The sequence below is a fragment of the Clinocottus analis genome, unplaced genomic scaffold (genome assembly GCF_023055335.1).
Source record: "Clinocottus analis isolate CAN_PGR_092001 unplaced genomic scaffold, fCliAna1.0.p SCAF_23, whole genome shotgun sequence".
In the NCBI taxonomy this organism is placed as follows: domain Eukaryota; kingdom Metazoa; phylum Chordata; class Actinopteri; order Perciformes; family Cottidae; genus Clinocottus; species Clinocottus analis.
The window spans coordinates 1904995-1927381 of NW_027175965.1; the positions used below are offsets into that span (position 1 = coordinate 1904995).

Sequence of the window (22387 nt, forward strand, 5' to 3'; positions counted from 1 at the left end):
TCACTACAACGTTACTGATTACTTTGCGGAGTAAGAAATACATTTACAAACTAATAATGTAGGCCATATTCTAATAGATTAAGTACACAGAAATATATACAGTAGTTGTAATCTGCTCAACACTAATAGCTGCCACGTTATATCAATACAATCCAATAATATAATATGTATTATTCAGAATCAGAACCATTTATTTGCCAGGTATGTTACATATGTTGCATACATTAGACAAACAATCCACGCAGTGCAGACAAAGACACATTAAATTTACAGAAGAATATAGATAAAGTGCACAGACAAACAGATGACTGTCCTAGAGACAAGTGTACTTTAAGTATATGTGAAAGTGTAATGAAAATGGGCCATTGTGCATAACAAGTACTTTTACTTATGTTATATTGTTATGTTATTACTTATGTAATTTTACAGAAGTAACATTTTAAATGACTTAAAATGACTTAATTTACTTTTGTTTGGTGGCTTTATGGTCAACATCAGGTTGCCTTACCATGGACGCACATGTTCACGCATGCGCATTGACGATCGATTGCTTTGGGCTGCCGTTTGTCTTCCACCCGGAAGTAACGGACTGTTTCTGTTTGACGCCTCTAGCACGAGCTGAAGTGGTTGCTTGTCGCAGACTTCTCTGTGCACGTCCATGGTCGCAGGTTGCTAGAGTTACACACACATACATACACACACACACACCTAAAGATGGACGACACACAAAACGGAGAGGCGTTTGAAGCCATTACGGTGCACAATTTCTCGGACAGGATTCTGGAGCAGGTCGTACACTTTCACGTGATGAAGCTCAGCGGAGGGTTCTTCTTGTGGGTCGGCTCCAGTCCGGTTCTGTCCAACCTGGCGGTCTCGATGAGCAGCAGATTTGTGAGTATCGTCTTAACTACACATTTGAGGTGGTATATACTTCATTATTTAATGTTTCTTCTACTTCATACTGCTTCTCAGAGCGAAATATTATAACCACAGACTGCCGGTCTTAACTTTCTTCTTTGTTTCTTCTTTTCGCTGCACTTCATTTGTCTGACAAACGTACCAATTACACACAACATACAGACATCTTGTAAAACAGGACGTTTGGTTAAGGTGACGTCAACATTAGTAAATTGGCCAGTTAATTCATAATGAAAGTATTCAATAGGCGTACAGTAGCTTTATTTATTAAAAGTTGAGAAAATAAAACATTTGAGTGAGATTCAGTATAATGGGCACAAACAAAATCATCTATAAACTGCATTCATTAGGGGCGACGACGTTACAACATGCAGCCTGAAGTGATAATTTATTCAATATTCATACTGTAGTACTTATCCCTTTTACAGTACCATGTATCTCTAGAGTTTGTTTGCAGTATTGTATTGTGACTGTTGTTTTCTAGTGATGCATTCAATTGCATTCTGCATCAGTGTAATGGAGTACTAATGTGTCAGGTATTATTAACTTGTAAGATTATCCAAAAATAGATAATAATTGAGAGAGTTAATGATTGTTGTCCGTGCAAAGACAGTAACCAGTGTTTTACTCATACTTTCTTTTGTTTTGTCTGCAGGGTTCGATGCCTTCATCTACATTACTCATGGGCGACCCATCAGACACCGCTCCAAATTCCATCGCACAGAGATTAGGTAATGGTGCATGCCTTTGCATGAATTTATGGATTTTATTATTGCTGATAATGTAAAAAGTTAAAGAGATTGTTTCAGACGTTATATGGTTATATTTAAGATGTTCTTGTATATTAGTACAATTCTCAGAATCCCACTCAGATTTTTTGCAGCCACTGGTCTATATCCATTTCAGTATATAATGTGTGACGTGAAACTTGCTTCAGTTACTCTTTGTTGTTTTTTCACAGTAAACCTAGTGACTGCTTTAGTGTTGTCAGTGTGTGTTGATGCGGATTTATTTGAAAAGCCTCCACCCCTCAACAGTGGAAGCAGTCCTCTGAAGTTTACAGTCTCTGATTCTAATCCGATATCTCAATATGTCAAATTAAAAAAATTATGTCTTTGTGGTCCGCTAGCTAACTGTTCAGTGTGCGCGCTCATACACAGCCCTGGCTCTGTGAATGGAAAACAGACAAAGTGACACTTTTCCAGCCAATCAGGACAGGGGGAAACCAGACTCGCCAGATGGTTTGTTGCTGTGACAATTCTCCAAATTGATGAATAAATTTGACTTTCAGATTTAACGTCACAATTTAATTCAACAAAAAAAGGTTCAGCACTGACTGCATAGCCGTTGCTACTTTTGGATCAACACTACAGAGTGTCTGTTCGTAAAGATCAACAGATAACTGAATTTATTCCCGGTCATTTATATTTTACACTAAAAGATAGTATCAATTGTGATATGTTTTTGGAATGTACCATATGGTCAAATGTATAGTATTGATTAAATATGTTCTGACAAGAACTTATTCCACCAGTCAATTGGAAACAAACTGTAAACTCTGAGTTTACAAGGTACACCTGAATGCCACGTGAAGTCCCTGTCACTGGCGTCATGCTTCACCATACAAAGAAATGTAGACACACAATCAGTGTTTCACATACGAAGAGGCTTGACACAAATAAAAGCGATAATCATTTTCACTTCGATAAAGATGCCAACCAAGTGTCAAGTCCTCTTCACAAGTTGATCTGCAAACCCTTCAAAATGTGTAATAAACACAAATGTCTTGCGGCACGCTTGGTACAATCCTTGTAATTGTAAAAGAGACAGTGTATTAAAAAGGCTAAAACATGCAAAACACCAACAAGGTTGGTTAACCTTAACATACTTCCATAACAAACCTCCAAGACTGATGACTTTAGTGCAATTGTGCACAAGAGCAAACCATTCAATCCAAACTAAAAGTGAAATAATGGTCTGTGTATGTCTGTTTTTCAGCAAAGAAGACCAAAAAGCAAGTATTTGTGAGTTACAGTCTTCCAACGACGGCATCCAACCTCAGTCTTCTGGTGGAGAGCCGGATCAAAAAGGAGCTGGAGCTTCACCCTGAACACTTTTAAAGCACATTTGATTGTTTCTCTGTTTTGTGTAGAACTGAGGACATGTAGGAAGACGGGCAACATAAAGTAGCAGGTGCTTCTTCTCCGTCTTCTATTTGGACATACATACATACTCCAGCAGATACTGTAATGATACTTCAACACAATGACTACAAACTGTCACATCAAGTGTTCTTTTATTGACATAATAAATTAAATGGTTTATTATCAAAACATGTAGGCCTATGGCTTTTTGTACAAATGCTTCATATTAAAAAAATAACACTTAGAAAACGGCATTAGTGGTTGATTTTTTTTTCTCCCTCCTAGTGTTTTAACTGTTGAAAACATACAAACTAGTAAATCTTACTGGTGTTCAAAATACGTGCTGTGTACTAAATGTGAATATTGGCTATATGGATGAAAAATGGTTTGTTCAATGGTCTTATATCCTATAAAAGTAAGGTTGATGGTTCATACATTATGAGTAAAAGGTACAGGTATACATACCTTACATTGTTATGCAGTCTTAAGGGATACTTGCGTAGTAAAGTGTATAAATGAACACCGATCACAACTAGGCCAGGTCTGGTCAGACTTTGCTGCTATATTCTAATCTTCACAAACGTTTATTTCAAAAAACTGTAAAATGTTGTGCTTTCTGGCTATAGTTTCACATCCTAGGAGCAGGATTACAACATTACCACAGGACAGAGAACAAGGAGTGAGAGTGGAAATATCTGCTAATTAAGGAGGTATTTCAAGCAACAAAATTGCCCTTGGCAGCGTGACAAAATAAATACTGGTTTTCTTGAATTACAATTCTCTGTTTTGTTAAAAAAAAAAAAAAAAAAAAAAAAAACAGAGTCATCACAATAAAGCCATTGAAATACTGAGAAGCGTCATAAGACATACAGTAGCACACGGATTCGTCACTCCTATGTCCGTTCAACTCTCAGATTTGTTCAGTGTCACCCGCCCGTCTCTACAGGCTGCACAGAGGAGTCTGCCAAGGTCTCCGGCTGTTCGTCGCGTCAGACAACCATCATACACCAACAGCAGTAATGCTTTCTTTAAAAAAAAAAAAAATCTGTGTCTTCACTGACCTCATCTCTGAGGATAAAGTGCCACATTAGAGTTCTAGTAGAGGGAGCACAAATACGAAGAAAAAAAAAAAGGACACGAGTAAAACAATTTCTGCCCTTTCATGCAAAAAGAGTGGTGGTGGTTCAGCCAATCCCTGGATCTCCCAACAAGTTAGCTGAAAATCACAAACACTTGATTGTGTCTCTGACATTTAGTGCAAAATAACTTATAAAGAATTATAAGACGCAGTGAAATCCTCACGAGTCAAAAACTGCCAACAGAAAACTCACAGAGCGCACGTCGTTCAAAGCTAGTCTGCTTCTCCGTCGCCTCCACACTTGCCTGCGTCTTTTACCTGTCAATCGGCGGACGGCAGTGCAAGTAAACCTCCAACACCACCAAGACTTCCATATTATTTAACACACACACACACACACACACACTGACTTCAGCTAGACTTAGTCCAGTACAATATTTTTTTGGCAACTCCTGAATGAATCATATTCACTACAAACTACACAAATGCATTATCGTCACCGTTAAAGAGTTCACGTGGTTCATCCGAATTTTTTTTGTTTTGTTTTTGTATTCCCTTAAAAGTGTCCCACCCCTCTCACAAGTTCAATGACCATTCAGTTGAGATTAATGCTAAAGCAATAATTAGCGCAGTAGTAGACTATTGCTAGAATGCTCACACCCCATTGGCTATGGCATGATTTCCAATCACCTCGCCACCGGTGGCCAGCGCATACGAGGCAGGCACCGCTGCCAGAGCGGTCGCTGCTGCCACCGTGGCGCCCCCCGTGGTCGTGAGGTGCAGCGGCGTGTCGTGGACGCGGGCGTACTCCCCGTCGGTCTTGGCGAGAAGGAGGTGCTGCTCTCCGGGGTGGAGCAGCGTCTGCCGGGTGAAGGTCTCCCCGTCGGCGAGGCTCTCCGGCAGCGGCTGGCCCCGCGGCTCGGGCAGCAGCAGCAGGCAGATGATGCACAGCAGGGTGCAGCAGGCGAAGATCACATGGTGCAGGAAGTAGCCCTTCTGGTTGTGGAGCTCCATGATGGGTGCGGTGAGCATGCCGAAGCCGGCGCTGGCCAGGACCAGACCCAGTCCTCCGCCCCTGCAGGGAGGGGCAGCAGGAGAGAGAGAGGAGGCGGGGCAGGTTTGTTACCGCGGTAGTCTAACAACAGGGGGCCCTTCAGGTGTCGGTGTGCTTCAAATAAAGTGTTGGCTGAGGCCCCGACACCTCACTTAACAAGTCTGTTGCTGCTTTTGAGACCTTTTAGACATTCTCGGTTTGTAGTGGTGCTTGTACCGTTACCCATTCCCAAAAAATAGTATTTCTATTACATTTGAACAGGTTTATGAGGCGACAATGTATTATCAAGTATTTATCCTTTTAACCTTTATTTATTTATTGGACACGCCTGCCTTATAGGGCACCTTTACCCCCTCCTGTGTGGTTCATCCTGTCGTCTATGGAGGCAGACTTATCAGACTCATACTTTCAGACACCTTTGGGCCATTCTTTGTCAGCACTAGTTTGTTTGAAGCATACTGAACAGGCTGCCCCGTCACCTCACCTGTCAGTCAGAACCGCACCACAAGATGGAGCTAATAAGCTACCCGAGAACAAGAGCTTTGTCCAAAGAGTCTATACGCAGCAGCAATTCACAGTATGGACTATACAGTAATTGGCATAGTATACTGTGGTACACAAGAAATATATGTACTTCACCATATTTGTACTAACCGGGACATTTTCTTTCATGTTGTGTGCTGACAGACATGGATCACACTGCCGATTAATCGTAACAAATAGACAGCTACATTTTTTAATTACGCCAATCAAAAAATAAAAAATAAAGCAAACCATGTTCTCACTAAACTCAAACTGACTTAAAGTTAGTATGTAGCATAACATTTAGACACAGAGTAGGCATTAACTTTTCCATTTATAATAAATATTGATCCCATTTTCCATTTAAGTGTATGTGCGTGTTTCACACTAAAATGGCCCACACTAGATGGTTTACTGTAGGTAACAAATAAGAAATGATTCTGTATACAGCCTAGAGCTCGCCCTCTGCAGAAGGCTCCCCTAAGTGTTGTATTTTGTGTTAATGACTTTCCCGGCTCACCTGATGACCGTAGGGGTGATTTCAGCACAAAAGAATATGCTGAGCGTGCTGACCGCGTGAGAGGAGAACATGCCGATGATGGAGAAGGCCACCGAGAATTTCCTGTTCAGAGTGTCTCGCAGAACTGTCCAGAGGAGGACAGGAGAACGTCAGTATACCAGAAACACCCAACATGATATGTAGTCTTCATGTAAGGGGTGATACACAGTGGTCAGGATGGTTTAAGATTCATGCTTATCACTGTCGTGGTTCATTACCACGCTTTTAAATACAAATGTTTTTATTTTTGTATCGCTTCCAATTAAAAAAAAAGTCATCTCGCTGCTTACTGCGGTTAGACCTGTGCCCATAGCAGAAGTCTGTTATTCATAGCAGAGCTCCACGAGGAGAGAAAGAAATAACTGATTATAGCGTGCTGTGGTTGACCAATCAGAATTGAGTTTTCAACAAAGCCATGTGAAAAAAACATGATTGCACAGAGTCAAATAACTATCACAAATCAACAGATTGCAGTTGTACCTGTGTCATGGCGAAGGCTGTACTTGCCAATCACTGGATTCCATTAGCGAGCGTTGGAGAGAGGAGAGACATGGCATTAGTGAGCACAAAGGGCAGCGCAGCGCTGACTCATAACAAGCAGAATGGGGGGGGAAAGCCTTCAGGAGAACTCTGAACAGTTTACCACTGAAGCCTGAAATAATGACTGTACTGCATAGGTAGGTCAAAACAGGAAGAACTGCAGTCTGCACAGTTTTAATGACACAGGGATGGAAAATGTACTACTTCACTATCAAATTCCAACTTCCTGTTTCGCAAAAACTTTCAGAACTAATTTTTCCCACTTGGACTTTTGCAATACAATATGCCATACAATAAAAATGTATTCTGTATGTACATATAATAACTGTATATATTTGAGTTACTTTGGATTTTTAAACCTTTTTTACTAAGTTAATATTCTTTACTGTTTATTACGTATTAATAATACTTGTTTGATGTATTTTGTCTCTTGTTTTGCACTTTCTATATGCAGCTGTAATCCTGTAAATTTCCCCACTGCGGGACTAATAGAGGATTATCTTATTCTAAGATAAGATAGCTAGCAAGCTTGCTTATTTTAAGCTCATCTTAAGATAAGATAGCTAGCTATTGTATTTTAACTTAAAGTAAGATAACTAGCTAGCTGGCGTATCTTATGTTAAGCATATCTTAAGATAAGATAGCCAAGATAAGATAAGATAACTATTTTATCTTATCTTAAGATAAGATAACTAAGATAAGATAGATAAGTATGTTAAGATAGCTAGCTAGCTAGCTAGCAATCTTGTCTAATCAAACACTCAAGTTTGTATCATTGTAAACTGCATGTGCAAAACTTTGAATGCAAAGCGTTCGTATACAGTTGTAGCAATGACTGTTGCGGGACTTATGTGATTACTCACAGTTGAGTAAACCCAGCTGCAGCAGGGACGCCAGGGCTGTAATGATCATGAAGGTGAGCAGCCCTCCACGCCGGCCCATCAGTCCCACCGCGGGGCAAACCGCCAGGCAGGTGGCCACGGCGATACCAGCCATCGTGTAATAGTCGGCGTGGCACAAAGCGGTGGGCTGGGCCTCCGGGTCCATCATACTGCGGGCGAAGCAGTGGTGGATCCCGTAACCCGTCAGCCTGCGCAAACAACACAAAGACACAGTTAGAAGGCGGACAGGGACGTGGCACCTGAAACACGCGTCTGCCACAAGGCCGGTGAGCTTTACTCTCGCACACGTGTCCGGATTTCTCTCTCTGGAGGATGAGTCCATGTGTAATTCATGAGGCTCGGCTTTGATTACGGAAAGGAACTGTGCCCGCCCGGCCACAGCACACTTACGAGTTGACGCACAGCACCACAATGTTTTTCCACAGGTTCCTGGTGCTCATCATCTTGACAATACAGGTCGGCTGGGGTTTCTTGTGCAGCTCCTGCTCCAGCTCTGGTAGGAAACATGAAACGCACACCTTGAGACCTTTCCTTGCAGAATGTAATGAGAGGCCGGCCGCTATGGGGCCTTCAGCTGAGATAAGTTAATGTGCTCTGGGGCCTTTAGATGGATAGCACATCCCTTTGCACACACTCATCATCCGTCTGTCTGCTCGGCCACTGGGAGAGGCACGAGCGCTGAATCTATCACCAAGGAAGGGGGAATGGAAGAGGAGATGTCGGTGAGGAAGGGGAGAGATCCAAGGTAAATCCTTTAGGGACTGCGCAGTAGCAGGACAATTAGTTGACTTTTTCTCCTCCTCTTTTCATCTAGTCATTCAAAAAAAAAAATCCCTCAAATGGACTACTCAAATGTGATAATTTACTGCCTTTGATGTCTAAAAAAAAAAGCAATTTGGACACATGGCATTGGAATTTGTGATGGGCTTTCTGGCATCTATAATGAAATATATATCATCTCGCAAAACAGATGTAACTCAAATGAAAAAATCATTGGTGGTAGAGAAGTCAGGCTTTTTTTCAATCTTTATTGATCTAAAGGAGCATGTATGTGATTGTGTGATTGCAAATGCATTTCATCATAAAAAAACAGTGGAGATGCTGCTTGGAAACTACAGTATGTTTGCACACAGGAAAGGGAAGTATCTTTGTATGTGAGTCTGTGTCCTTGTGTTCGTTGCATGTTAATTTCATCACACACCAAGAAGCGGCAACGTATCACAGAGGACGATGTAAAATAATTTTCATAGGGAAGTGAATATAGCTAAAACATTCAGGATCATTCATCTTGTTTCTCGGCCCTCACCTATCAGAACTCCATTCGGCTCGGTGGACAGATTAACCTGGTTCTTCTTGGCGATACGCAGCATCATGATTTTGGACCGCCTGTAGTGCTGGGTGGCCAGCAACCAGCGCAGGGACTCTGGAAAGAGCCTAGTGGGTGAGCGAACGAGAGGAATGGGACATGGAAAAGAAGAGAAGGATGAGAACCCATTTGGAAGAGCAAGAAGAAGAAGAAACCGACACAAATGGGGGAAGAAGGAAGACAATAGAAGAAAGAGAGTATTGTTTGTAAGTTGAAGCAGAGGCTGCACAGTACTGGAGGTGCAGTGTGTACTGTACAAGCTATCGCCTGGCTCAGTGAGAGAAGAATCTGCCCCCCCTCGAGTCCCCATCCCCGGCTGTGGATTTCCTCAGAGGGCGGAACTCACCACACATAGGGCAGCATCAGAACGAAAGGGCTGATTATGACGATCTGCAGGACCTGCCAGTCGTCGCGGTTCGGCCAATAGCGGCACAAAGCGGCCACCCCTGGCATCAGCAGCTGCCCGGCCACCATCAGGAAACTGGCCACCATGGTCATGGAGAAACGCCAGGCTGGCAAACAAAGCTCGATCCCTAAAAGGAGGAGGAAAAGAAAGAATTAAGTTTCACGTAAAACAAAGATTCTTGTGGTGCCGTTGCACCTGTGGGCACCAGTACATTATCTATAAGCTGCATGCGTGTGGATGTGGTTACCATCCTAAACGAAGAAGCAGCCTTAATGACCTGGATGAGTGTGATTTATGTGTGTGTGTTTAATGGTGGGGACAGTACTGAATCTCCTCTCTGAATTATTCAGGACTCCTATCACCAATCTTTCCCACGCAAACACACTTGTTTAACACCCGGCTGCTTTATAAACTTGGGATGGACTACATGCCAAGGTTTTTTTGAGAGGGTTCAGCTGCTCGGTGAGTGTTTCACTGTAAGCGTCCCTTAATAGCCCCCCCTGATGAGGCTCCCCTCGCCTACCGCCTGTAACATGGTACAGTCCAGATGGCCTGGCCCATATGGCAAGGTCTTTTTGAAGGTGACCATTGTGGGAGGATGGGTGAAGGAGGGAGACTCGCTAACCTGGCCTCATATGCAATTACTTCTTATTGTGAGGAAGATGAAAAAAGAGGGGGAAAGGGAAACGAGAAAGTAGGAAGACAGGAGCCGAATACAAATTACTTTTCCCCCCAAAGGACACGCAAAAGTCCCTCCATTCATTCATCAGTTGAATCACCGGAGGAATGATAATAGAGACTAGCAAGAGGGAGGCAGAGATACAGATAAAAGCACATAGAGAGGCGGAGGAAGAGAAAAACAAAGAAAGAGACGGAAAGATGACAGATTTTCAGATAAAAGAAAGACAGGAGGAACTCAATAAAGGTATTATTGGGAATCCCTTCATCTGTTTTCTTCAGCCCCAGACAGACAATTTTAGAGGTAATACCTCCAAAAGCCCTCCCTGCAGGAGCCAAACAGATGAAGGAAATTACCCTGACCCATAATTGTTAGCCTGGCTTTTCTCTTCATCAAAGAAGAAGTGTAGTGTAAAAACATATTTCGAGATGTTACTTGAGTAAAAGTAGTGGGCTAATATTACAATGTTAAGATACCACAAGTCTCACAATCATTAATTGTTTGACTTAGAAGGGAGAATTCTGGTTTGTTACAATCCAACAGTGGCACCAGGTTACCTACACAACACTTTATTGGGATAAAACTGAAAGTGCCTCTGAAATGACTCTAAAATGTCAATAACAGTCCCTCAATGCATGGCTGGAAAACTGTAATACCACGTATGGGTCAGAGTGACGACCCAGGAAGTTGGTCCCCTTTGAATGATGTTTGAGAAATAAATTCACGGTTTCACTGGATTAGACTAAGAAATGCAGTTGTAGCCCCCTCCATGCTACACACACAGGACATGTGTGAGCTAATATTCTAAATATTTAAACTAGGATAAACAATAAAATGGACAGATTGTCAATCACAAGCTTTAAAAGGTGAAAAATGTCAGACGCCGTAAGGAAGGTGCAGGCTTCACCAGCGGTGATTGACAGCTAAGACTCCTCGGATCTAATTGGTTGTTTTCCTCCAGGCATATGCCATTGGAAGCCCTAAGAGGAGGCAGAGGAACACTTTTTTTGGGACAGATTATCTGTCTCATGTACTACTGTCAGGATATAGTGATGTTTTATTAACAAAAAACTTCACAAAAATTTGCTTAAAGTTTAAATGTGAAACTTTATTGTGCAAAATATAACGAATTGACTAAAATGTTAAATTTTTGCCAAAAATGAAGCAGCACAAAATGAAAGTGCAGTAGTTCAACTTTCCACAGCAGTCAATTGGCATGGATCAGACACAGCCAGCACACACACAGACACACAAACCAGCCACACACACACGACATAAACTGTACTTTTGCAAGGACAATGCATCTCTAAACCTACCGCGTAAAACAAAAAAACACTCCCCAACTCTCTGGGGCGGTATCTGATCCCGCTGACTCTACAGGGATATCAACACGCACACATACACACACACACACACACACACACACACACACACACACACACACACACACACACACACACACACACACTCGCAGGGAGCTTTTGTTCCTGCTGAGTTGGAGAATGGTTCTCCTTGTGCTGATTATCTCACTGCCCCCCGTGCCCTCCCCCCCTGTGGGCTGATCCTCCCTCACCCCCCCTCCTGGCCACTCTTCCCTCTGGCTCATCAGGGCTGAAGTGGCTCCCTCACCCTTTGTAAAGCCACCATCCCCCACTTCTACTCCTCCTTACCTCCTCCTCCTCCTCCTCCTCCTCCTTTCATTGAGCAGTTATCCACTGTCCTCGCATCTGAACAGTTGCAGAGGGGAGTGGTAAACAAAAAGCTATAATGGAAGAAAGGGAAGCTAAAAACAAAGGGAAGGCAAGAAAAAGCATCTGGTCTAATGGCCCAACTAATCTTTGATGACAAATGGCTGACAGGGCCACCACACACACACTTTGTGTTGTCTGACGCTCCCTCGCTGACCTTGCCTGAAGCATGAGAACAGCGCACAGAGACAATTGGCTTTCTAACAGCATGAGTTCAGCGCGAGAACCAGTGTGTGTGTGTGTGTGTGTGTGTGTGTGTGTGTGTGTGTGTGTGTGTGTGTGTGTCGGGAGGGGGCGGGTGGTTCGGGAGAAAATGAAGTAATGGACAATGTATCAATAAGTCAACCCAAAATGTATTAATGAACAATTTGGTTGATGCTGTATGGACAAACATTGCCAGCCTTTGAGATCTGGATAATTAGAAAAGATCGCCTTTGGTTTCTGGAACATTATACACAAAACAGAAATGAATACGGATGAAAAGAACTCTCTGCTGCTTTAGGTGGATGACTTCACAGAGAGGCAGGGATATGAAATAGATAGCAGGTTCGACAAGGACACGGCGTGACAGGACAGTACGTCTCCTCAGCTGAGTCAGCAGTAGTCGTCCCCCCGTAGCTCATAATCTTTCTCTCACACACACACACACACACACACACACACACATATATATATACAGTGTATGTACTGCATGTCTCTGTCATTAGATACACGTCTCAGAGGCAGCGACAGAGACAAAGATATGAACCTTATCTCACTGGCGTAAAAGTAAATACAGCCTAATTCCTTTGGGTCCATGCAAACCTCGCTCACTGAAATCCTCTCTTTGAGTACCACGTGGCCACTCCCTGCGGGCCTCGAGGATTGGTTCTGAAATGTTTTGCAGCTTGCCACAGCAGCTCGTGCCAGCTGGGAGTCACACTGACAAATTCGAACATCGACATAATTTTGTGAGAAAAAAAAACTAAAACAACATAGAAACTTTTTTGAATGGCTCCCGCAGCACTATCTGCTGTTGTTTGTACAGACCCAGAACTGTTTTGCGTCTGAACAAGTGTCAAGTCCTGGAGGGCAATTCCAAATATATATATTATTAATATACAATCATATTTTTCCGAGTCATAACTCCAGTCTGCCAGCAGTCAAGTCTAACTACTGTCACCCTCAGGCTGAGTTCATCTGAGCGAGGCCGGTCCATCTGCCAACGCAGAGAGAGAGGAGGGAGAGGAATAAAAGATGTTGCCGGAGTTGTTGTTTAACATCACGCAAACATCATCAAGCAAGGCTGCCAATCAAATATCTACACAATACAAGTAATGATGCATTCATCTTGTTTGCCTGACGTACATCGCAACGAAAGATAAACCAATAGCGGTCGTATAATAACTTGAAAAACACTTCAATCCTTCCTCATAGTCTGAGAAACCTTCAAACCAATGAATTCATGACATAAACTGTATTTCCTGAGTTATATTTCGCTGTCTCGCTGGTCTCATTATGATTGAACCCTCCTCCCAGATCTCGCTGCATTCCAAACGCTCCTAGTTTCTCCACAGCAAAGTCAAATACGGCACTTCTGAGTCCCACTGTGACCTCCTCGGAGCTGTGAAGTATAAGACCGACGTCAGAGAAGTGTGTTATTCTGCAGCAGCGGTTTGATAAGGACGCTTGATGCTCCTTGGAGCCGTTGTAATTGCCGGCTGTGAAGGAGCAGCTTTAAAAAAACAACAGAGGGTCATATCTAACTTTGAAAAGATAAAGTTTCAGTGAAGTGTTCCTTAAGGGTTTGTCTTTAAACACTTTCTTGACCAAACAGCATATGACACTGTTTTCCAGATGAGTTTGGATAATGAGCATAAAAAAACAAGAAAAAGGGAACGAGGAGACGGAAAGATATCTCCTTATTTTCCTCCTGGGAGACGGTCCTTAGGTACATGCTGAATTACAAAACAATAAACCTTGAATGCAGAATTTGTGCAGCAACCAGATATGCAAACAACATACAAATCACCATGTTTACATTAACAGTGCACACCAAAGCCTCTGCTGGCAGCTCCAGTGGAGTTTATTACTCTCTGCGTGCTGCAGAGAGATAACCCAATGATGAGAGATTTCAAATGAGCCTCGAGAAAATGAGAAAGTGAGAGTAATGAAATGGTCGTGAGAAAGGAGAGAGAGGGGGAGGAAGCGGAGGAGGAGAAGGAGGAGGACGGGATGAATGTGGCAGAGGAGAGTCGAGGGAAGCAGAGAGTGAAAATGGAAAAGGCCAGAGAGCTGCTGGAATTAGAAATAGAAATTCAGCACTGCGTTTGCAGTGACAGAGGGTGAGAGGAGGCAGACAGAAAGAGTATTCTTTGCGGGGTGATGAGCACGATAAGATGGCGAAGTGCAACCCAAGTACATGCACATACAATTGTCCATAAAATGCTAGATGTGTGCTACATGCTCATTGTTGTGTCTCTCCATCTGATCTGCTTCAGGCTGCAGTCTTTTTGACACTCTGCAACCCGATGTTAAAGCGCTCGCTGGCTGTCACCTCTCATATGAGGGTTTTTACTTCCATAATGGGTGTTAGCATCTGTCCTTTTGTTAGCACAACGCAGCAGGATAATGATACTTAACATACAGGCGAGGCAGCAGAGGATTGTTTTAAGGGATATTTTATCACTGGCCAAGTCGGTCACACCACCTCACTCCCATTCCATTATGCGGTTCACCGGCTGGAGACCAGACGGAAGGCAGAATACGCTCACAAACGAAAAGATGTGTCGCTGAAGAACAGGCCTGGACAAATCCCCTCGATGCATAAGAAAACTGTGTGAGCGCCCGGCCATGGTATGTGCAGTGGATCAGCGCTGAACAAGGAGGTGTATTTGTTAACTGTGATGGATGTTTTCTCTTCCATATACGATTTGCCAATCTGCTGGCACGCTTACATGCTGTGGTCGTCCGGCTGCACCCCTGTAGGACTTTGTTTTAATGATGTTGCAGCATCCCCAGATCTCAGAACAGATCATACAGCTCTGAGCGCGCCCCGCTCTCCGAAGATAATGACGGAGTCGGCCATAGTTGGTACTTAGACAGCAGACTGCAGGCTTATAGTCTTCTTATTCTATAAAATTGTTTTCATAAACTTTTATGTTCCTGTCAATTTGATCACTTGATTCAATTGTATCCTGGTTGTCCAACCACTTTTCACCCCTTATAACTAAGAGATGTTTAAAAAGGATACACTTCCTACACTGCTCATCAGACATGGACGGAAAACACTCACTGCATTGTATTTAAGAGCAAATTTAAGGGTACTTTTACTTTGCTTGAGTATGTTAATTGTATACTACTCTATACCTTTTCTGACAGATTTTACTAATTAAACATGTGATTAATTTATAAAATGTGATAATGCGATTAATTTAACGATCTAATAATATAATAAGGAGTTAAAATGTGTTCCATCAGCTGTAACTAAATATTTTTGTTGTTTTGCCACTTTGACTGAAGTAAAAGATACGAGTAATTATAGCACCGCTGCTTGCTTGTATGTTGAGGATCCCTCTCCAGCTAAATGGTTGTAAAATCGTGGGACTGTGTTTAAAAAAAACATCCACTTAAAATGGATGTGAAGAACCTCCAAATTAACGGCCAAAGTCGCTGCAACCTTTTGTTGCATCTCAAATATAATGTATTGGACCGCAGAGCCAACAGGACAAAACAAAGCTTTGCTGCCAAAACCCTGATGGACACCGTTTCTGTCCTGCAGGGGTACGGCTGTACCCCTCTTGGCAAACGGTACAAGCAGAAACAAGGCACAGAGATGAGAAGCTTCATATTCCACTCGGCATCCGAGTTGTTTTATTTTGGAACAATGAAAAATTGCAAAAAAAACAGCTTGTGTCTGAGTACAGTATTCAGCCTTTTGGGGACGTGCTTATTGGAGGCTTCAAATGTGGATGGGTGGATATATGTACTTTATTTGTCCCCAAGGGGAAATCTGTTAACTTGTGTGAGCTGTTATTCTACATGTATTTGACTGCTAATGGGACGGCAGCGTCTGTTAACTTCAAAGCGACCTGCCGTGTGTCGGAGAGCCGGCTGTTCCTCCTACTGTATTCATCTCCACCTCACGACCCAACAAACACCTCACACAAACCTTGTTGTTTCACTTCAAAGTGCATGCGTGCAATCTGTTCTCTCTCTCTCACACACACACACACACACACACACACACGCAGATGCTAACTCATCTTATCATCGTCAACACAAAATTTGCCTCCCATGACAGACATTTTTGGTTTGGCTAACAGACAAGAGGAGGGAACAGAGTTAAATGAGATAAACTACAGCGACAGACATGGAGGTAGAAGAGGAAATACTTGCTGGATTCACACAAGAGCAAATTAAGTCATCTAAATATGTAGTACTTTTAATCATGCACCGCAGCGGAAGGAAACGGACGTGTTTCAGCCCTCGGCTTTCCTCAGCGTTCCAGAGACACTTGTGGGTGTAACTTCTCTTAAACAGCGGCCAGGAACCTGCTGGTGATCACCAACATATCCAAAAGGCTTTATCCCAAACCAGATAACCAGATAGGTCAAAAGATGAAACATCATATTCTGTTCTGTTCGGTTCTGAAATAAACTTGTGTCTTTTCCCCGACTCATGCAGTGTCGTTTTCTTTTTAAACCCATCATACATAAATCCACTCTCATATTCTCAACTCCCATGACGTGGACTCAAAGGACCATGACACACAACATTATTAGTCTTTCTGTTTGCCTTTGTATACATCACAGATTCAATTCATTTCTCAGGGGTCTTTCGGCAGACGGCTCTGAGGCGTCCATTTTGTTTGTTTGTTTGTTTTTAGAAGCACTTCTGCATTTATTTATAAGAATCCCCCGCTGAGATGGAATAAAACAGCCCCACCGCCCAAGCTCAATTGCTGCTGCGCTTCACGCATAATGATCTACTAATCTCCTGCTGGCCCGACAGAGGAGGTCTACAGGGGGTGAGGGAGAAAAACCAAGGGGGGGCGGGGGGGGGGGGGGGGGGGGGGTGGACATCCTCAGGAGAAATGGAAACGCTATTTAATGCAGTTTGGTGTCACTTTGGTCATTATGCAGAGCCACAGAAGGGACTTACTGGAGAGGAGATTATTATACAATATATATATATATATATATCTTTAATTATATGTATAATTTAAGATGTGGGCAGAAAACAAGGGCCTTCTTCTGTGCTCTCATGAATCTTCGCTGAAACTCTGCACCACAAACTTTAAGCATTGAAGCAATTAATTGTTGAATGAGCTTGAAGGTACTGTAATTTGGCGTCATCAACATGCCCACTAATTGAGATCCCTAAAGGGTTGAAGTCCCTGTTAGCGTCTTCTCCACTAGCTTTAATGGCTGTGTGAGCATCCTCCATTAGTATCCATTTTACCGGACTATTTATATTCTACTTTAAACAAATGAGCAATTACGACCTTTCAAACTCACAGTGATTTTAACAAAGTTTGAAATATGTACAAAAAGCACGGCACTGTGTGAAATACATAATCGGAACTGTTGGTTTCTCCCTCATTCATAATATCCAACACTGTATTCATGTGTCACCTGTCCAGATGTCTAGCTGTAACAAGTCCAGGCACTCCATGTTCTGCTTCGGTTACCACCCATGAACATTTGGCTGACCTCAATCTGTGGAGATGCTGACGTTAAACCCGCTAAAACTTTTGATTAATTTTGTTTAGGAATTTACTATCTGTCTCGACATGAGTGTCCCAAAAGTACATTAGTACGACATTATGCGTTATTATAAGGCTGTGTGAGGACACAGTACAGGTCAGAGGAGATATGTCGCAAACAACCATTAAGTAGTAACAGGATAGAGGCCATTTTAATCTTAAAATGTATTGCACCAGAGACTAAAAGCTTATCTCTATCTTGAGTTTTTACAGTCCACCCCCCTTCTAGCACAATAAAGACGTGTTAAATGTCTCACCCAACAAATGTTGGACACTTATAATAAAAAGACTGGACATTTTAAAGAGGCAGAAGTAGATAGGTAAAGCCACCCAAAATATCACTTCATAAGAGACAACGGTTATATGAAAATATTCACGGTGAAAACATTGAATATGTGAGGATGGAGTTACTGGATCTCTGGTCCGTTAAATAAACTAAATTTTTGCTAAAGGTTTTATAAAAACACATTTTGTTTTCACTTCCAGGGGTCTCTACTGTATCAGTCGGGCGTTAATGAGTTGATTAACTAAACAAAAGAAACGACTAAAGAAACACAGGAGCGGGGAAAGCAGAAACAACAAAGTACTTACTGAGCACGTAGAGGGAGAGAGCGAGGCCCGCCAAGCAGAAACCCTCAAAGAAGCGCAAGGTGCTGAACATGGTGACGTTCACAGAGAAGGCCACACTCAGACCAAACACCAGCATGAAAAGCACCGAGAGAATCAACACCGGGTGTCGACCAAACCTTTAGGAAACGGAGAGAAGCAAGAAGGAGAAAGAGGGAGCAAAGTGTTTAATGGCCGCCAGAAACTGAGAAAAGGAGCTTTTGCTTTGAAACTCATTGTTTGCTTCAGACTTTGTGGACTTCCTGGTTGAAGGGGGGTCAGTGGGTCAATGGGTCAGGTCAGAGCGGAGGCCCGGGCAGTTCTTTACATTGTTGCCATGGTTACTTATCCCAAACACAATGTGGGGACTTTATTTCCCACGAGGTAGCTCAAGTGGTTCACAGGCTGCAGACACGACCAGCATCAATTTGATTGACAGCAGCGTGCCAGAGAATTACAAATAAACAGATTTTCTTCCTTAGATTTAGTTTGTGGTGGTCACCGCTATTTTAAAACATTACAATTTGCGAAAAACAATCTCCTGGTAACTCCTGGAAGTTTTCATTACAACAACTTTCTACTGCAGAAATTGACAGCAAAATCTGTGGGTTAGCCAGACTGACCGGGAAAGTGGAAAAAGGTGTGTGTTTAAATATGCATATAAACAAAACTCCATCTACCTCCATGGTTTTGTGATGGAGCAACGTTTCAGAGAGCATTTACAACCTCCACACATTAAACCAAAACTATCTTAGTTATAGATTTTAGTGAGAAAATACTTTTTTTGTTGTACCTTAGATGAATAGATATTTTAGGGTCGACGAACAGAAGTGGCAATGAAGCACAAAACAGACATGAAAGAGGCAGCTTACCAGTCAGCCATGACACCCATCACTAGGTAGCCAAATATGGAGCCCACCAGCAAAGAGAACTTGGCAATGTGCACCTTCCAGGCTGAGTCACACACCAGGTTCCACTGAGACGAGAGACACAACACAGAGGAATATTAGTCCATTTTTCGTAGAAAACCACCCACAACAAGATAAAAGGGAGTTAAACGTTCTGAAGTTTCAACGTGAACGCTGAACAGAAACACAAACAGACGTAGGTAGAAGTTCTTCAACCTCTCCGACTCCCTCTTTTTGGTAATTCCTAAAGGTTGGTGAGCGTGAAAACAAACTGCAAACGCTTTTGAAATACAATATAATATATAATAAATGTGCACCCCGAAGGAAAATACGTGGAAAGCGTGTGAGAGTACGTGGCCGCGTGTCTATAATAACGATCAATGGCTTTCCACTCTTTCCTCTGAAGCCTATGGGTCAGTGCACACACACCGCCACGGCCCTCAGCATCTGGAACGCAGCCAAGGACACATGTGAAAGCACGATGTGGACTCAAGAGTCGTGCACAACCCTGAAAAGATCTGTGCGAGCGCAGCACAGCGATTCAGCTGCGCGTGAAGAAAAAGCTTCGGTGGTTTACAATGATTTACAGAACTCCATGCTGAGCCTTCGACTGTGCCGAGGCACAGAGAAGGAGATGATTATTAGTTATGACTGATGACTGTTGGGTAGGAAATGGCCGGTATGGCTCTTTATGCGTACGGACTAGCTTCAGCGTGATCTGAGGAAAACAGACATCAGTCGTGCACATGGGAGCTGGGTGGGAACTTAACGTTGTTTATCGACTTTTGGTGGAATGGCACGTTGATGAAAGGACCATCCAGTTTGAATCATGCTGCAAAATGCTGAAATTAGCAAAGCTCAGTTGTTAAAGTTGTGTGTTTTACACAAGAGCATGGCTTAACTTGCTAGGAGTCCCCGGGGCCCCATTCCCTCCAGTCTCACTACAACATTTAGGCTACAGGTTTTTTTGGGGCCCAGATTGGCTCTCCTGTAATGTGATTAAAGACATTGGTTTTAACGAGTAGGCACACAACTGAAATAATAAACCTTTTGACACTGGATTTTGACTTCTTCCAAACTGGGTTTAGAGGTATAGTTGTAGTACGCAGGTGTTGTGCTGTAAAAGTGACATACGCAGATTGGTATATTGGCAATATTTAATACAGTTCCTTCTGCAATGCCGTTATCCACATCAGTGTCTCCGTTAATTGTTACATTCACTATAAGTCAGCACAGCAGAGGGAAAAGGGTGCATCGGTGCATCACTGGTCCTCTGGCCCTGGGACAGTCACCCCTCTCTGCGTGTGATGTAATACACAACAACGCATCACTGAGCTGAACCCCACATGGATCATTGCATAAGAGGTTTGGCATAAATCGTCCATATTGTGGTTGTCTTATTAATAGCATGACACTGACCACCAAACCACAGTATCACCATCAGTCTGTAACACACACACACACACACACACACACACACACACACACACACACACACACACACACACACACACACACACACACATTGAGGTCAGTTGGTAACTTGTCAATCCGCTGTGTTACTTGTGTATCAGCCTCTGGTCTGAACTGAGAGTGGCAGCGATGAGGAAGACACTGGGTAGTGAGGATGATGAGGATGAGATAACACTGGGTCTATCTAGAGCTCAGTCGTTACCTTGGTAACTACATTCTGACTAAGTCCCGTCTGCAGCTCCAGCCTCAGCTCCTTGCAGGCGCACAGCATGCCGCCGCTGCCCGCGCCGTACCCCCCCTGCTCGGTGCCGTTGCCTGCGAGTTGCAGCGCGGGCGCGCCACCGGCGACGGTGACCGGCGGCGGCGGCGATGCCGCGGTCCAGTTGCTGTCGTTCGTGAGGTGTTGCACGCACGTGCCATTGGGCTGTGCCAGGAGGAAATAATCCGAAAACTGACTAAAGCCGATGAACAATGCCGGTATCCAGGTCAGGACCACGAGCTGCTTCTGATGCTTCCCAAAACCCCCCAGAGACGGCAGGACCGTGCCGTCGATGTGCGGCAGCAGCCGGGGCACCGGGTGCTCCAGCGGGGTAAAGCCGTTCTCGGGCGGGTGCTCCTGCGCCTCCGACCGGCCGGCTGCCATCACAGGGCCCGGGCCACAAAGAGAAGCAGTTGGGCGCAACAGCGGGCGCAGCAACAAAAAAAAGCCCCTTGCTCTCTTGCCGTCCCTCCGCGCACTCTGCGTTAAGCCCTTTGACACAAAGGAAGCTCCACAGCGCAGATAAATCCTGTGTGTAAGCCAACAAAAGCCCCCGATTCCAAAAAAAAATAGGGGGTCTTGGGTCCGTGCGGGCGTGCAGAGGCACCAAAATCACCGACCAGTCGTCTTCATGGCGAGGGGGCTTATAGCGACCAGGGGATGTCCGAGTGGAGAAGCGGTGTCAGGAGGAGAGGGCTCTGGAGTGGACGCGGACAGGCAGGCATGCTCACCAGCACGGGCTTTGTATTCCATGAGTACAGCTCCTGCAGCGAGATCCATCCATGTGGAGCTGAAGTGGGCCAGGCCTGCTGGTGATGTAGAAATAGAATACTGGGGCTACATCCACACTATGCCTCCTCTTAGACATCTGCTGCTCCTTCATCCATGAGCGCCACAGGTCTCATACCTGCCCAGATGACGACCACCTGGAGACGCGCATCCCCTTCAGCTTCTCTAAAGTCGACCCGAGCGCCAAGTTGTCACCGGTCCACTTCAATCGGCGTTCAAGAGACGTGCTGGAACACGCTTGCTCGGTGCGCCGCCGTCTCGTTCAATGGGACACACGGTGGGAGCGGAGATGGCAGAGACCAAGCCCCGCCCTCCTCCGGTCGCGCTATGCGCTGCGATTGGAGAGCCTTCAAAGGGCGACTGCACCACTGACGGGCATCTGCAGGCAACAATGAGCCCCTTTGTGCCGCCTCTGCCCCTATCCAACAAATATGAAGCATGTTGTGATTCAAGCCTTCCCGTCGACCCGATATGATTTACGATAAAACGATAAAGCGGTGATGTTGCTGCAGTTTGTTCTTCTTTTAAGGCGGTTTGTTGATGCTGCGTTTACTGAACGTCGGAGGTTTTACATCATGCGTTTAAATTGGTTTTATCCCCCAAAGGCGTCACATAAATAGGCATGATTAAGTTAATGGTTTTAGGAGACAATAGGAGGATGTCAGTGTCTTCGGATGGTGTGATGCCTGT

The 22387-nt window shown here is 43.9% G+C and overlaps 2 protein-coding genes across 2 annotated transcripts; one reads left to right on the top strand and one right to left on the bottom strand.

Moving 5' to 3' along the window:
* The first annotated feature begins 591 nt into the window (after positions 1-591).
* psmg4 (proteasome (prosome, macropain) assembly chaperone 4) lies at positions 592-3316 on the top strand. Its single transcript, XM_068589811.1, has 3 exons — positions 592-891; positions 1574-1649; positions 2917-3316. The coding sequence occupies exons 1-3, from the start codon at positions 715-717 to the stop codon at positions 3036-3038; spliced, it is 375 nt and encodes a 124-aa protein (XP_068445912.1). The 5' UTR covers positions 592-714; the 3' UTR covers positions 3039-3316.
* Positions 3317-3861: 545 nt separating this feature from the next.
* LOC137793561 (solute carrier family 22 member 23) lies at positions 3862-21944 on the bottom strand. The gene is made up of 10 exons (XM_068589810.1): positions 20852-21944; positions 19141-19244; positions 18254-18408; positions 9430-9616; positions 9024-9151; positions 8108-8210; positions 7679-7905; positions 6756-6788; positions 6237-6360; positions 3862-5215 (listed from the first exon to the last, which is right to left on the bottom strand). Exons 1-10 carry the CDS (start codon positions 21290-21292, stop codon positions 4795-4797), a joined length of 1923 nt encoding a protein of 640 aa, XP_068445911.1. The 5' UTR covers positions 21293-21944; the 3' UTR covers positions 3862-4794.
* Between the last annotated feature and the right edge of the window lie 443 nt (positions 21945-22387).

Bases quoted from the DNA above. Each gene is read 5' to 3' on its own strand.
- psmg4 (XM_068589811.1), top strand. From the start codon at position 715: ATGGACGACACACAAAACGGAGAGGCGTTTGAAGCCATTACGGTGCAC. The intron at 892-1,573 runs GTGAGTATCGTC...TTTTGTCTGCAG, and splicing joins TCTCGATGAGCAGCAGATTT to GGTTCGATGCCTTCATCTAC. The intron at 1,650-2,916 runs GTAATGGTGCAT...TCTGTTTTTCAG, and splicing joins TTCCATCGCACAGAGATTAG to CAAAGAAGACCAAAAAGCAA.
- LOC137793561 (XM_068589810.1), bottom strand. From the start codon at position 21,292: ATGGCAGCCGGCCGGTCGGAGGCGCAGGAGCACCCGCCCGAGAACGGC. The intron at 18,409-19,140 runs GTAAGCTGCCTC...CGTTTCCTAAAG, and splicing joins ATGGGTGTCATGGCTGACTG to GTTTGGTCGACACCCGGTGT. The intron at 7,906-8,107 runs GTAAGTGTGCTG...TTGTTTGCGCAG, and splicing joins GTGGTGCTGTGCGTCAACTC to GCTGACGGGTTACGGGATCC.